Source organism: Saccostrea cucullata, unplaced genomic scaffold (genome assembly GCF_032062105.1).
Source record: "Saccostrea cucullata isolate Sc308-1 unplaced genomic scaffold, CSIRO_AGI_Scuc_v1 ctg482, whole genome shotgun sequence".
Taxonomy (NCBI): Eukaryota; Metazoa; Mollusca; class Bivalvia; order Ostreida; family Ostreidae; genus Saccostrea; species Saccostrea cuccullata.
The window spans coordinates 432,089-449,448 of NW_026932110.1; the positions used below are offsets into that span (position 1 = coordinate 432,089).

The 17,360-nt window shown below is 34.4% G+C and overlaps 1 protein-coding gene across 1 annotated transcript; it reads right to left on the reverse strand.

Annotated features, from left to right (window-relative positions):
- Positions 1-225: 225 nt before the first annotated feature.
- LOC134234471 (nuclear pore complex protein Nup107-like) lies at positions 226-16,162 on the reverse strand. The gene is made up of 27 exons (XM_062716549.1): positions 16,062-16,162; positions 15,838-15,893; positions 14,876-14,967; positions 13,667-13,741; positions 13,464-13,552; positions 13,075-13,141; positions 12,917-12,985; positions 10,887-11,046; positions 10,497-10,626; positions 9,920-10,003; positions 9,508-9,599; positions 7,902-7,977; positions 7,360-7,473; positions 6,711-6,881; positions 6,299-6,501; positions 6,034-6,076; positions 5,852-5,921; positions 5,627-5,745; positions 5,175-5,310; positions 4,718-4,881; positions 4,424-4,526; positions 4,227-4,315; positions 3,830-3,901; positions 3,455-3,628; positions 1,011-1,079; positions 726-890; positions 226-537 (listed from the first exon to the last, which is right to left on the reverse strand). Exons 1-27 carry the CDS (start codon positions 16,071-16,073, stop codon positions 433-435), a joined length of 2,799 nt encoding a protein of 932 aa, XP_062572533.1. The 5' UTR covers positions 16,074-16,162; the 3' UTR covers positions 226-432.
- Between the last annotated feature and the right edge of the window lie 1,198 nt (positions 16,163-17,360).

The window sequence follows — 17,360 nt, forward strand, 5'->3', positions numbered from 1 at the left end:
TCTATCAAATGTTCACCACTGATATCTTACTGCAAATTAGCAGAATCCTTTACTATAGTGTACCCCAATAAATCAATATTTTTGCAAAAAAACAAAAACAAACTATGAATGCAACAATATCTGTTCATGGAACAAGATTCTTCATGACATTAAAACAGCATTTTTTAATCTTTTTGTTTTATTGTGTTTCATACAAAAAGACAACACTGATAATCATACCTCATCCTTTTCATAGAAAATTTATTACAAATATTTAAATGAACACATTTTTTCTGCCCCTACATGCAGCTTTGACCACACAAACATTATAGAAATCCCTTGTCATCCACTTGTGTTTGGCCAAAATACCGCATGAACATTCGAAATGCATCATTGTCCACTATTGTTTTGCTACATCGCTGTAGTGCACATAACCCCCTGTTAGCTATCCCTTCAGTCTATTTCGTATCCAAGGGGGTCCTTGTTTTGATCGAGTACGGCCAGAGAAGACTCCCTGAACAGATGAAGTAAGTGTTGAAGCTCGTCTTGTCTGAACACCTACAACATCAAATAAATATTTTACATTTAAATTCCTGTGAAATTCCTATTAATAAAATGTCTCTACCTTTTAATATTGTTTCAAATACAGAAAAAAAATTACATAAGCAATGTGGCAACAAAAATTACATTAGCAATGTGGCAACCATATCAACAAAGACTGACGTTATGGTTTGAATTAGTCTTACTTTATACAGCGCATGCTGCTCTGAGGCGATGTGGTCAGCCAGCTGTAGACACTCGGGGTACTGCTCCGTCTTGTGTAGGATGTCGTGGAGGAGAAAACAAAGCTGAGGGAGGATCAACTGTCGGAGGGACTCCATCTGCTGCTTCCTGCCCGGGTCCGAGTCACACTGAAACACATAAAATATTAACCTTCATTCTTATCGTAAATGTTAGGACAAACTGAAGGATAAATGATACAAACATTTACATTCTGCTCTCAGGGAGGTATATAATAAAACTATTTTTACCTCTTTCTGGTCCACCATCCAGCCACCATCAGCAAACAGTAGAACATTATACATCAGCTTTGTTGTGTTCTGAAATGAAATACAGTTCCACTCTCATATTACTATTTTCTACTACTCGATACTTATTTCAGGAAATATGAAAGTCATGAAAGGGGTTTCATAAAGAAAAATATTTAATACAAAACAAGTAAAACTGATTTTTTCTTTAGCTTTCTCAGACACAGTATTTCAATGTTTGGAAATCTGATAAGCAGAAATGAGTTTAATATAATTTTAAGCTAAAGACCCCCAGACAGACGAGTTACGTCCAAGACACGATGTAGTTACGATATCGACAGATTACTTTTTTATAGTTTACTATAATATTTCTCTATTGTTGTGTATTTATTACAATACTTTCTGTTTTAAGAAGTCTTCCTTACTGTCAATATCCACGATATCGTGCCGATATCGAATCATGATTGTTCAAAGAATTATAAAGAGTTATGGTTTCCATCTATAATACTAGGATTGCGTTTTAACATGTGTTACTTGAAAACTATATTTTATAAAACTTTCCCTGTTGTGTCGATATCGACGATATCGACTATATCACTTCGATATCGAATCATGTTTGCCCAGCCCTATGTAAATACCATTCCTGTTACTTTGTATGTATATTTATGTTTAATTACTTTTACGATGATTGTACGGGCCATATCGACGATATCGTATCGATATCAAATCCGAATTGTTAAAACATATAACTTAGCAAACCTTCATCCTAATACAAAATCTTTATATTTAACATATCCCATGACAATATGTTCTGCGTTTCTTCATGAAACGGTTGTGCATATTTACTTTCTGATTAATAAGTTTACACACTGTCGATATCGACGATATCGTATTGATATCGAATCATGATTGTTAAAACATATTTAACAATTTTCACCCTCACCCAACATCTTACTCTAAACCTAATCCAAAACAAAACAACCACTAACACTTTACTTATCATAATTTAATTTTTATATTCATGCTAATAATGAATGGACTTGACATCACTTGTGACCTTGTAAAATTATGTTATACCTCACTGTGAAAACAAATTCTACAAATAGGATCAATATCAATTCGATATCGTCATGGTATTGTAGATATCGACAACATCGACATAGCACAAAGTCGCATATATGGTACCCCATATTCATACATGCCAACTTTCCCGATTTAGGCGGGATCCTCCCGATTTTACCCTCTCATCCCGCTTTCCCTATCGTGAAAGAAAAATTGCCCTAATTTCCCGATTTGAAAAAATCACCAAAATTTCCGATTATAAAAGATTCCCATAACCGCTGAATTTTGACAAGCGGGATAACAATGTCAAACTTGTTTATTCAATGCACTCAGGTAAGTTTCATTGTGTATTTAACAATTAATTAGCCACAGGAAATCACTTCACGCTTGATCGCACGCAGTTGTCCTGGTACAAGTACCTCATAGCTTGGGGCAATTAGGGGATTATCTTGTCAGTTTTAAGGGGTGTGCAAGTGAAACACATAGATAAATGTGATAATTGTTAGTCATTTTTTTAAAAACATAAATTAAAGACAATGAAATACTAATCAAACTATAAAATCGGAATCCAAACAGATCGTTTTTTGAAAACGAAAGTAGAAAAATACAAAGCATAGCTGCTGATTTTATCTACCTATAATGAAAAATATTGTAAAGTTTGCCAGTTAAAATATTATGAAATTAAGATGAAACAATCAAGTGTATGTCAATTAGAATTTCTTTTCCCTTCCTTCTCCCAAATTTTATAGGTATGTGCATGACTTAAGGAAATATTCACATGGCACCATCAAGCCTGACAAATTTCATGACTGTAAAAAAATAATTCTTCTTTGGATAGGTGGTATAAATTTCAGTAAATTTAATACCTTATTAGAATTTCTAATTTATTGAAGTATAAATAAAAAATCTCAAAAATGTTTCCAGAAGCAGGACTTTACAGTATCAAAACCTCATATATTTTTTAGCCTTTGAAAAAGATGATTTAAAAGTTGTGCAATTTTCAATTTTTCACTGAATTATGTGTCCTGGTACAAAAAAAAAACATGTTTTTAATGAGAGAGGCACTTATTTTAGCAAAAATATTTCAATTTTTTAAAATTAATTTTTTGTGTTAAATTAATCCTTTAGTTGTATTAATAAGTGATATCAAATATTATAAATTTAAGAAAAGATCATTTCATTATCATTTAATTTCACGACAAAATGTCGCGAATTTAGAGCTTTGAAAATTGTCGTTTCCTAAATCCCCCATGGGAATTTTCAAAAGTTGGCATGTATGCATATTTCAAATTAATAGTGCCCTTCACAATCGATATTGATATGATATCGACATAATATTGTCGATATCTACATCAAATTTGTTCTTGGACATGTATGAGACAGACCTCAGTTTGAGCGAGAAGCCCCCTTTGCCAGCGCTCCAGTTCTTGTTCGTACTGTTTCAGGCGATGTTCAAAAGCCACTTTTTCTGTGAAGGAGGCCGCATGAGGTGCCATAGGCTTGACTGGCTTTGTGTGGTGGAACTTAGTGAACCATTCATTAAAGCTATCCATCGCATCCTAACAAATACAGTAACGGTAAATTAAGGCACCATCTAGAAATGTACAAGAGGCTGAAACTGCTGACATACATTTCTTATAATTGATACAAGTGGTATATAATTTAAACATTTTGAATTATAAAATTAAACAGGCATTAGAACTTAATTAACTTTCAATTTTTGCACCAAAAGTTTTTTATATAAATCACAAGAAACTTACCAGATAGGACTTGATACAAAGGTACTCTCTGATTGCATTCTCATCCTCAACTGGGAGATCATCATTTCCTGTCTGAAATATATAATCCACAGTCATAATAATCAAAGATTTCATTCCTGTTTGAAATATATTATCCATGTCAACATCATAATCAATGATTTCAATTACTCATTTCCTGTCTGAAATATATTATCCACATAGACTTCATAATCAAAGATTTCAATAATTCATTTCCTGTTTTTGATAAATATATTGAATTGACACATAGACTTTAAGTACCAGTTCGCGGTGAGAAATATTCGCGATGACAAATCAAAGATTTCGCAAGCGAATAAAAGTTCATATATAATCCAAATTGATGATACATTATCATTGTGTAAAAGATATATATACACACCTGTATGTGCCAGTTTCTGTAAATGATGTCTATAGAATCCACAGGTAGTTTATCAAACACCTCCCTGGCTGCAGCTAATTTCTTTACAGCTGCAATAAAAAATTCAGACAAAAACTTTCATGATACGACTTTTAATAATCATCAATACCATTCTGAATAATTCATATATCCTTCCATAAAACAAAGATGAAACAAACCAATAAAGGTCCTCATGACAGCATTGGCCTGTTTGACAGCCTCTGCCCTCTGAGCCGAGTCAAACACAAGCCAGTCTATAGCTGCTATCTTCTTCTTGTCCTCCTTCATAAAAAAGATAAAAACCCTCAATTATTGGTGCTGATATGATCTGCAAGTCCTACAATCACTACAACTAGCATCTAGTGGTGCAATATGTTATCTTCCTAATGATGAAAGCCTAGATTCACTAGATTTTCTGTTCAGGTCACAAAATTTTCAAACAAGTTGGTAAATATTATCGTTGAACAATTTACCTCTGTGACGGTGACATCTAGACTGACGTCGGTGGCCCCTGGCAGCCCCGCCCCACTCTTATTACGGATGTTCTCCACCACTGTCTTTGTGATCTGGGGGATGTCCAGGTTCACCTCCTCAGCTAGCTGGAGACACATCTGTTTCTCCTCCACATTTGTAATTCCTTCAAAAGATGGTCATTATTTATCTTTGGACTTCAGTTTTTAAAAAAATTTGAAATCCTTTATAAAATATATTCAACATCAGTTTTGACATGACAGTAAAATGGATGTCCTCTTTTCCTTCAAATACCATGAATAATAAAGATACATATATGACTGTCACCTTTTTTTTTTAATTCATTAAGTCATAAAAATATCTGAAATTCTCTCCCCGAATATCTAGGGGTTATGAAAGTTCTTCAGTTTAAAAAGGATTAGGTAAGTCCTTGTCAAAAGAATTCTGAACATGCCCTACCTTCGAGGAATCTGGCGTACCAGTGGACCTGAGCTTTGGGGGGTAGTTTGGAGACATAATGAGACACCAATTCTTTGTGGTCATCCTCTATCAGGTATCTCACATAGGCCTCCAACACTGCATTACAGTTGTCCTCCTGAAAGTTGTAAATAAGACTTTAGACTGGGGTCTTACTGTGGAATCATTTTAATTCATGGGGGTCAATGTTCACAGTTAAGAAAAATTTTACCTGTTCAATAATTTCGTGGGTTACATTTACCAGGAATATATAACAAAATAAACGTTCTTTGAGATGGAACTGTTAAATAAGAAAGAAACAGATTCAATATTCATGAATTTGTGTTTCAGGAAGGTTTGGATAAAACTGATGTGAAAGATATCTTTATTCCATCAAAATTTAATTGTAAGCGGATTAAGTTTTTATTTCTGTAAAGTTTAATTGAGCTAGTTACATTCACTCTGTGTTGTGTACAGCGTATGAATAGTACAACGTGTGCCATAAATCGAATCAAATGCTGCGGCAGTGTTTTCTCTTGTCCACGAATCCACTGAGCCATCAGGTCAAGGAGTTCTGAGGAGAAAAATGGAACCTTGAAAAATTATCACTGATCTATAATGAGCAATGTAAGTGTCTTCTATTTCATCTCTTGTTGTCTACAAATGTAAAACCTACTCACTTTCGACATCACCAAGGATGACCCATTTCTGGATGATATGGTAGAAATCTTGAGATTCCCTCCTGATACTCTACAAAGCAATAGGTCTTCATTAAAAGAATATACATTTTTTTTTGCGTTCTTAATAGCATAATCTATTTTTACAGAATAACTGCAATTTCTTTCTACATGAATAACTGTACCTCAATAGCTTCAATTCGGTGGAAAATGGTTTCAGGATCTGACCTAAATATGCAATAGAAAACTACTTTGAAAGCAATATGTAAATATATATGTTTAATTTTTTACAATGAAATAAATGAACAACATTTATGATTTATATCTGAAAAATATTTTTTATCCTTTCATCCCCTTCAACAAGACAATATAGTTTATGGAAGTCTTACAAGACTTCAATACAAATGTACTTTGCATGAATGTTATATGAATAATCATTAAGAAACTCACGGCTGATCCCAGTACTCTGATGGGACGTCCATACTGGTGTCTACTGAACACATTGTCCTGATTTCAGTCTCGGCCCGGAGGTCCACCAGGACTTTGTAGTGAGCCCAGACGTGGTCTAACCAGGACTTACACACGGACAACATCGCGCGCAGGTTACCACTCAGGGCTCCATAGATACTCCTCTCATACACATCATACTTTGGCTGATGGAAAGTTAAATATTAATTGAAAATTATCATTCCATAAGTTATATAGTAATTCAAAGCCTACCCAAGATTGCTCAACTCTTGAAAGATCTTCCCTTTAAGCCAAATTTGATTGTAAGCTATAATGTACATCAATGAAAAAATTGAATCATTATGAAACATATATTTCAGACTCTAATCATTATCAAATATTTATATATAATTACATCAGCTGCCATGGCCCAGCACATGCATTTCCAGATGACGCGGTGAGGATTGCCCACCACGGGGTCAATCTGACCGTTAGGTCCCTCAAAGTTAGGGTCGTGGTACAGCTTCCACCCCTCCAGAGTAGCCGCGCGCCAGGCCTGACCGTGACTCTTACACACCTCCTGGGCCTACAACACACAAAACAGTTATACATATCTATATAAGGACTCTTACACACGATGGGCCTACGTATATACACATCATATGCAGGATGTTTTCTTTCAATGCAAATAATTAAATCATATTTATCTTTAATATTTTAACTCTTTCTCTCTAATCATCATTTACTTCATATGTTAGTTGTGGATAAACTATTGAATAAAACTAGACTACATTTCTACAATAGTCAACCTTTATCAAAGTTTATTCCATTTTTTGGTTAAGTTTTGCCTTCCAAGTAATGTAACAGAGTAGCAGAAAAATAACCCCCCCCCCCCCCCCCCCCCCAAAAAAACAAAAAAGGAATGTGTCAGTGATATAAACACACTTTCTAATAACTTAGTTGATTTTTTGATAATTTTTTATCCAAATGATTTGAATATTCATCAGGATAAAAAAATGCAATATTTCAAAGGTTCATAACATTGGAATACCACAATAATTTACCTTATCTATTTGGCCTGCCCGTAGACAGATAAATAAATACTGTAGGAGTCGACACTCATCTTCCTGATCTAGGTCATCCAACATCTTCTTCTGTCGGAATGGAGCATCAGGGTCCTGTGTGATTAAAGTTAATTTTTAAAAGACATAATTTTATTTTCGTTGCACTTTTATTTCTGCCCAATATACATTAAGGTAGAAATAATTATGAAAAAAAATATCATTACTAGGAATTAATCTTTAATAATAATTAAACAATTTAAAAGACAACAGAAAGTGAAATTAGTATGAAATGAAATTGTCTGAAGATTATGAAAAAAATCACAAGTAGATTGCTTCTAAGTTCCTTCATCTATTGTAATGGTAGTTACGTGTACATGTATATAATCCACCAAATTCTTCCAAAAAAGAAAAAATGAAACAGAGGCTGGAGTAAATTTTAAAGTTATTTTATAAAACAATCTCTATTAAAAAAAAACAGTCAACTGATAACTGTGTGTTCAACTCAAACCTTGCAATACTACTCACTCAAAAACAAAACTTACCATTTCGGTTACCATGGGTCTCTCATTTCCAAAAGTGACACCACCTGATTTCTTCAGTTTGTGTAGAGTGTTCTCCCTTAAATCAGAAAAGCAATATTTTCAAACTAGAACTGTCCAAACGGGACAAAATACCCCCTGCTGGGTTTTTCAGAAGCAAGTTTTTCCATAATAAAGATGTGTATCACACATGAATTACAAAATTTTTCTTCCACTGACCTTGAAGTTCCCCAAATGACCTTTGGTCAAGGTCATGACACACCCCTGGGCCATGGGCAATCTTTGTGTGAAATGAGAACCTACCAAGTTTATCCATAAGAAAGATATGGACCGGACACAAATTATGAAATTTGTCTTCCAGTGACCTTGAAGTTCCCCAAATGACCTTGGATCAAGGTCATGACACACCCTTGGGTCAAGGGCAATCTTTGTGTGGAATGAGAACCTACCAAGTTTATCCATAAGAAAGATATGGACCAGACATAAGTTATGAACTTTACTTCCAGTGACCTTGAACTTCCCCAAATGACCTTGGGTCAAGATCATGACACACCCTAAGGTCATGGACAATCTTTGTGTGAAATGAGAACCTACCAAATTTATCCATAAGAAAGATAAGGACCGGACACAAATTATGAAATTTGTCTTCCAGTGACCTTGAACTTCCCCAAATGACCTTGGGTCAAGGTCATGAAACACCCTTGGGTCAATGGCAATCTTTGCACGAAATGAAAACCTACCAAGTTTATCCATAAAAAAGATGTGGACCGGACACAAATTATGAAATTTTTTTTCCATTGACCTTGAACTTCCCTAAATGACCTTGGGTCAAGGTCATGACACACCCTTGGGTCATGGGAAATCTTTGTGTGAAATGAGAACCTACCAAGTTTATCCATAAGAAAGATATGGACCGGACACAAATTATGAAACTTTTCTTCCAGTGACCTTGAAGTTCCCCAAATGACCTTGGATCAAGGTCATGACACACCCTTAGGTCATGGGCAATCTTTGTGTGGAGTAGTAGATTCTAATGTCCCTCCATAAGAAAGATATGGATCGGACACGTTTGCACAGACAGACGGACGGACGGACAGAGACAGCTAGACAGACAGATGGACAAGGTGATTCCTATATACCCCCCAAAACTTTGTTTGCAAGGGGTATAATTAATGTGAATGTTTGTCACAGGATCTGACATCAATTTTCCAAACTTTAATTGATAAGAACAAAATTAAAGTTACTATTACTGTACAATACAGACTGATGCTATTCACCTTTTTTTTTTTATGAATTTGAGAAAAATAATGCTCCAAGTAATAGAAACTTTCTATTTCTCTAAGCTTGACTTCGAATGAATTCAGATTTCTTTTACCAATGTGAAATCATAATCTAATTTACATATAAAAAAAAATTTAAACTTATAAAAATGATGGGTCACTAAAATGTTGACCAAAGACAGTTTTCATCCCATGGACATAAAGCTTTAAAAGTGTAAAGGTACTCAGAATTGTTTGTTATCTTCCCAGTGTCCAAAATGCAAATTATGCTGCATCTGATTCACAAACAGACATGGAAAAAATAAATGAAAATAAAAATAAAATCCCACCAGGCTACAGCTCTGTCGGAGAAGAATTTGGCGTTGTCTCCGTAGTTCTCCACGACGTCCTGGGCACATTTCTCCAGCCAATCAATCACCAGCTACCAAGAATAAACAGGTCAATTATTAGTTTACAATACAATGAATGATGTGATTGAAAAATAAATCCTATTACAGACGTAAGAAATGAAATTGTCTCCTCTTGGTTAACAAAATAACTCAGTGTAATGCATATAAGAAGATTCATGCATCCGTTTCTTGTGTCAAATTTGATCAAGATAATTTGAGCAGTTACAGATATATAAAATTTGGACTGAATAGTAATCACTGCCTATAAAAGCACTCTCGATACAATATGCATTATCTTGAAGTTCAGTCTCGTCTTTCCTTGGCTTTACTTATAACCTTATGTGCTGAGTACCTGACTCTCTCTGATGGTCCTGTCCTTCTCAAACAGCCGGGTCACGGCTTCCTGTTCACTCTGCTTCATCAGAGTCAGAGGGTTCTACAAAGTAATGGATACATCTGATAGCATAATGAAAAGTTAATTAAAGTAACAAAACAGGACATGTTCTGTAGACATATTCATAATTTTCATACATTTCATTTGAATGTTAATTTCACCATCTTTAGATGAAAGAAAACTAGCAAGACATTTGTTGAAAGCCACTGCAGTTTTGAAATGCATCTAAGTCATGTTCAAAAATTTAATTTTACAATCTCCAATCAAAAATACAAGTAATTTTGGACTCCATGCTAAAACTTGCACCAGAATTTTAATCAGTGGTGTTTAAAGTCCAATTAATACATTTTAGCACCAGAAAGGTTGGCTAAATTTTACTGGGTTGCAAGCTGCAGACAACAAAGTTAATGATCAAGGGATTGAGCTTATGTCATTCTTAATTATTTTATCCAAAACAATCCAAGTCAAATCTATGAATGAAAATGTCATCATATGCAGAATCCTGGAAATAAATCATAACTTATACATTCCTTACCATCTCATCCATGGCCATCTGCATTTCCTCTAACTCTTTTTCCAGTCGATCGTGAAATAGAGATTTGATAAGCTGCCATGTATGTTTCTCCATCTCTAACATGTGTAGCATATTGAATGTCTTTTGGTATCTGCCAAAAAATCAACTCACTCTTTCAATAAATGTGACAAAAACCCATGTAGAAAGAAATGTTTTCATATATTGAATATATATTTATACTGAAATTCACCAAATTTTACTAGCATCTATTTTTTGCAAGAGTCTTTTGAAATTTGTAAGCAATTAACACACATTACCAAAGCTATTCATTTTTACTCAAACACGAGGTAAATGTATACAATACAGTACTGTAAATCTTGTCAATTTTAAAAATTCTGTGTGCTGTCTTACTTGGGTTCACTGCGACTGGCCGCCCTGTTGACCAGTTTATACAATAGAGTGACCTGCTCCTGACACACCCTCTCATACTCGTTAAGTAGGTCAAACACTTGAGTCTCTGAGGGCAGACCCTTCATACACTGTAGGAAGTCCCTGTACATCCCACGGCAGGCTGAAATAAACATGGGACACTGGTAAAATTACAACATACACCATACACTGTAGGAAGTCCCTGTACATCCCACGGCAGGCTGAAATAAACATGGGACACTGGTAAAATTACAACATACACCATACACTGTAGAAAGTCCCTGTACATCCCACGACAGGCTGAAATAAACAGGGGGAACTGGTAAAGTTACAACATACACCATACACTGTAGGAAGTCCCTGTACATCCCCCGGCAGGCTGAAATAAACAGGACACTGATAAAATTACAACATACACCATACACTGTAGGAAGTCCCTGTACATCCCACGACAGGCTGAAATAGACAAGGGACACAGGTATAATTACATAAATCATACACTGTAGGAAGTCCCTGTACATCCCACGACAGGCTGAAATAAACAGGGGGAACTGGTAAAGTTACAACATACACCATACACTGTAAGAAGTCCCTGTACATCCCCCGGCAGGCTGAAATAAACAGGACACTGATAAAATTACAACATACACCATACACTGTAGGAAGTCCCTGTACATCCCACGGCAGGCTGAAATAAACATGGGACACTGGTAAAATTACAACATACACCATACACTGTAGGAAGTCCCTGTACATCCCCCGGCAGGCTGAAATAAACAGGACACTGATAAAATTACAACATACACCATACACTGTAGGAAGTCCCTGTACATCCCACGACAGGCTGAAATAGACAAGGGACACTGGTAAAGTTACAACATACACCATACACTGTAGGAAGTCCCTGTACATCCCACGACAGGCTGAAATAGACAAGGGACACTGGTAAAGTTACAACATACACCATACACTGTAGGAAGTCCCTGTACATCCCACGACAGGCTGAAATAGACAAGGGACACTGGTAAAGTTACAACATATACCATACACTGTAGGAAGTCCCTGTACATCCCCTGGCAGGCTGAAATAAACAGGGACACTAGTAAAGTTACAACATACACCATACACTGTAGGAAGTCCCTGTACATCCCACGACAGGCTGAAATAAACAGGACACTGATTAAATTACAACATACACCATACACTGTAGGAAGTCCCTGTACATCCCACGACAGGCTGAAATAGACAAGGGACACTGGTAAAGTTACAACATACACCATACACTGTAGGAAGTCCCTGTACATCCCACGGCAGGCTGAAATAAACAGGACACTGATAAAATTACAACATACACCATACACTGGTAAATTTACATAAAATACATCTACAATGAATTCATTTGGTGAAGCCATTTTCATTCAGTGTACTTTTCAACTGTAATATTAATGTATCAGATCTAAGGAATAACATCTATAATGAATTGAAATTGCATGTAACCGGCACTTTGCTGTAGCATATTTTACTGCTAGACATTGATAAGTACATTTAATTCAATATTATGTGTAGAGCATTTTTTTAAAATGTTAACCTATTTTTATTTCTTCAGAATATTTTGGAGATGAAAACTTATGACTATATATTTTGAAGCCTTATTTCAATGTGTTGAACTGTATGAAGATGTTTTACCTATGTAGTATTTGACATTTACCAGTGTAGTACTGTAGATCACTAATTTTTGTGACACCTCATTTTCGCAAGATAGTCATTGACTCTTTATTAGCAAGACATAATTTTCATGAATTGCTGTTGTTCCTCTATATAATTGTGAGTAATACTTTTATACGCGAGAATGAAATTTTCCTGAACTCATTGTCTCCCATATTTGCATGAAAATAAAGGTCTTGTGAATAAAAAGTGATTACAGTAGGTAAATGTGCCATACCTGTGTAATATGTACATAGGGGGAACTGAGAAAGTAAGTACAGGTGAAGATTTGGTTTATATATCCATACCAGATATTCCTGGGTCTTCCTCTAGTAAAAGTGCAACATTAGTGGTGGTGATTTCTTCTGTGACATCTTCTCCCTGGAAAAAAAAATATCACTACATCAATAAACTGTGGATTTTTCTAGACAAACATCAAGAATGTGGAATACAAAAAATAGATAACTTGCCAAGGCTGATAACATGGACTGTCCATACATTGTAGAGCCTGCAAATTGTCTTCCAAACTGTGACTTCAAAAGATTTCAAATCAGTTTTTTAAAAGGATAACAATACATACGTATCAAAATACTTGGCAGTGAAAAAGTTAACTGAAATCCAAATCAACTCCTCTCAAGATCATCAAAACACACAATGGAACATAGCACTTATAGGAAACTAATAAAGTGATTAGAAAAAATATTATCATTATTCTTTTAAATTTCAACTTTTTCTTTAAAAAAAAAAAAAAAAAAAGGCAGTTAAAAAAATGAAAATGTGTACTTTTCCACCTTAGTTCAGAAAATTCAATTTCTTTTCTGAAGACAAATAACGGTCCTGTACAAATCTTTGTACCTCATTCTGTGACAGCTGATGTGCTGTGTTGGGTGTAAACTGAACTGATGTGTCATACTTGGAGCTTGGTGTGAGGGACTTTGGTGCATCTAAACACAAAAAGATTCATAAGTATCATTATTGCTGCAGAACACATTTAATGAAAGGAGAAACATATAATTTCTTTAAATGCATGAAAACAAATTTCATCAAAATAATCTCACATGATGCTCGTCGGAGTCCCCCTGTCCGTGACCTTGGGGTTGGCGAGGATACACTCTCATCCAAAATTTGTAAAGCTATCAAACACAAAAAGAAACTTGTTTAAATATACATGCATATAGTGCAAAATGTATGGGACATAGAAATATAACTTATGTTTAATCATAAATTTTAGTCCCATGCACTTTTTAACAAATTCATTAGAAAAAATTCTGTGTAATCCGGATACTGTCTATTCTGTAGTTCTACGAACGGCCACACTGGTCCCAACTGCATAATTAACGATAATTATGATCCGGCCACAGGCCTAAGCAATTAACACCTTTCGTGGTGGATGTGCTAATCTGTGTTTACATTAGCATAGTGCCATAAGACGAACTCATTGAAATGCGGCGGTGATACAGCCCGCTTGAAAAAAATATTATATTATTAAATTACAATTTAAAAGAAAAATTACCGTGTTTTAACCCATTTTACCACATTATAACATAAATGCAAAAATATAATATGTACCCGATTTACAAATCAAAATATTGTGCTCTGAACGCATTTCAAAATGGCGCCATAACAGTGTGGGGAAGACGAAATTTTTTACATAAAAATTAAAAGTTCAATTCAATAGTTATCACATCGTAAATAATTGTGCATTATATTATACATTGAATGTGCTCAAAATTTTGATATATAGTAGGCCTATAAAACGCGTGTCTGTAGATTTTGATTTAGGTAACATTTCACCAGACTTTCAAACCTCGTGAACAAACAAGAAAATACAGTAAGTCATGCGAGACTTTTTTGTAATTTCTAGACTCCAAAATATTGATTGATTTTATAATTTAATTAATATACTTTATATTATGTATATGATGTACTTGTAAATAAACAACGAAATTTCAAAATTAATATTTTCCTGCTTTTTTAATGCACTGATCTCGTCTAAACCGGCCAAATTTTATACCGTTAAAATGACAAATTATACTGTATTGCAAAACATACAGGACATAGAAATATAACATGTCTCTTACGTTTAATCAAATAAGTTTAGACAAGATGTTAGTTGAAGTGTAAGCCTTAACCAGTGGTCACCAGTTCGACATTTTACACATTTACCAGAATGAAAACATGAAGGCTTGCTAAGAGAAGTGGATGTAGGCGAAAGCCTTTCCACTTCTCAAAATAGAATACTGCTTGGTAGGCTTTGATATACTCACATTTCTGGATGTTAAGACTTCTTCGATCTTTCACTCTTTGTCTGTCATCCCCTCTCAAAAATGAACTACCATCGATTTGTGCTCTGACACCCCTGTTAAAATACATACAAGATTCTAAAAACATTTAGGGATTATATACCATTCACAATTAAATTGTATTTTTGTCAATAATCTCTACACTGTATGTTTTGCATACCTCCAGATTACATAGGAGTATATTTATAGTACTTTGATAATGTTTAAATTCTAATATATTATGTTTAAAATATTTTACCGTAACGGATAGTATAAAAAGAACTTAATATACTGCCTCTTTAATGAGCTAGATAGCTTTTCTATAGTTCTAAATATCTGACTTATACTGAAGATTTCCAGACTTTTACGGTTTTGATATTTCATGTGTCAGGAAAACGTCATAACAGGCTTCATCATGAAAACTGGAAATTTCACCATCTCCAACCACAGGATATTTTCAATACTTGTGAACCAATTTAAATGCCAAACTCACAATTTATCAACAGTACGTCAATACTTCTAGTACTCTCAGCAATATTGATGAAAAGAAAACATCACTCAACATTTTGATACAAGACTTGCAATCTTTTTTTAATGCACGAAAGAAAAACAAATCCTATCAGTCTAAATCTTATAAAATGTTTTCATCGGATTGTATATTTACTAGCTTTTCTAGTGACGCAGTGTCTCTCTATTTAGCACAAGTTCTAGCAACAGTGACAGTATTATGTATGATGTTACATTACTTTAATACCAATCTTAAAAGGGAAACATATGTCTTAATGTAAAGATATACATTCAGCTTGAATTTAATGTACGAGCATGACGAGAGAATTATTTTGTTTATGCCTGAGCCCTCTTTAGTTTTGGAGAAAAAAAAATGAACATTTAAAAAATATGAAAGGAAGCTTCCGTTTTTATCGCATTCCTTAGGTACAAATACTCACCCTGTGAAAGACAAGCTCGCATCAGCTGCATTTGCAGATGTATCAGCCAAAAAACTCTGGAAAATAGAGAAAAATAAAATCTTCGAGGAAATTCGAAACAAAGCAAAGATATAGCGTACACATATTTTTCAATCGAAAAGGGTTGGATTGAAGAATAAAGAAATATCCATCCAATTACAATCTAAACTAAGACGTAACATAACATATACTAAAATAATTCATACCCTTCTTGCCATTTTCTTATTCCCGCTACTAACTCATGGTTTATCTGGTACCCCGACTGCAGAGGACTAGCTAATAAACATGGGTATCGAGTCTAAATGTCCCCAAGTGAATTGTAACCCGGTCAAAATGAAACAAATAGTAATGACTTTCAAAAATACGCTAGATTTAAATTTTAAGATAGGTACAATATTTCAGATAGGTGCAAAAACATGTATTTGAAATTTTTCACTCAACACCCAACAAGGGGTATGTTAGTACAATATTGTTGAAAAATTAACGTTCCTGTAAAAATTCTTAATTTCCATTTTGAGTGGTAAAAACCTTTTGAACTAGTAAACTGATACAAAACTGAGTACAACATGAAGGAAATATTCTCATTTTTGCTCTCTTAAAATCTCTTTTAGAAACACAAAATTTAATTTTAGACTAGTAAATTATAAGTGGTATTGGAGAAGGGGTCTTTTTAACTTCCACTCTCTTCAGTTGAACACAAAAAATATTCTAAATTGAAGTGAGGGGAGCAGCCAAAAGAGAAAAAAAACCAAATTTCAGTCATACATTCTGCTTGGACTATACAGATTTTCTGCAACAAAAAGGTGTGTGTGTCAACAAAAGGTGGGAGAGGGCAACCGACCTTTTAATTCTACATTTTCAATAGTAACAAGTCATGTTTGGAAAAAAATAGGAGTTGTGCATCAACCCTTTCCCTCTCCCATATGCTACTTGCCTGTACAGTACATGTAGTTGTTGTTACACCTATTTGTACTTTTGTAATCAGCATCCTTATTTTTTTTTTTAGGGGGGGGGGGGGGTAATTGATGTACTCAGTTCGTATTGAGTATTGTATTTCTTTCTTTTTTCTTTATGCTTTGTTTGAAGTTATACCTTTGATCGATATTGATTTTCTGATAACATTGCACTAAAAATAACTTTAAATGTATTCATGGAAAATCTACTTCCTATTTCGCTGAAATCGAATATAAAGACGGCAAACTTTTTTCATTGGAAAATTGCTGACGAGCACTTATAATGTCTTAGAAACAGAAAATTGGACTTCACCATACAGCTTAACTACTCTATATAGATTATCTCAGTGATATTTTAAACGAAGCTGCCTAGAATTACACATATTTATATAATATTACTTCCTGCGTGGTTTCTCAGTAAAGAAAACTGTAAGCAGAGACACAAAATTGACGCTGTGCGATCATATGAATAATTTCAAAAAATATTATGGAAGAATAAGTCTATAGAAGTAGAAAATTAAAGGAAAATGTTTTGAAAAGAAAACTGAAAAT

Excerpts from the sequence above, each read along its gene's own strand:
- LOC134234471 (XM_062716549.1), bottom strand. Across the intron at positions 11,047-12,916 it reads GGAAGACCCAGGAATATCTG|CCTGCCGTGGGATGTACAGG; the intron begins GTATGGATATAT and ends TGTTTATTTCAG. Across the intron at positions 3,629-3,829 it reads TTTGTATCAAGTCCTATCTG|GATGCGATGGATAGCTTTAA; the intron begins GTAAGTTTCTTG and ends TGTATTTGTTAG.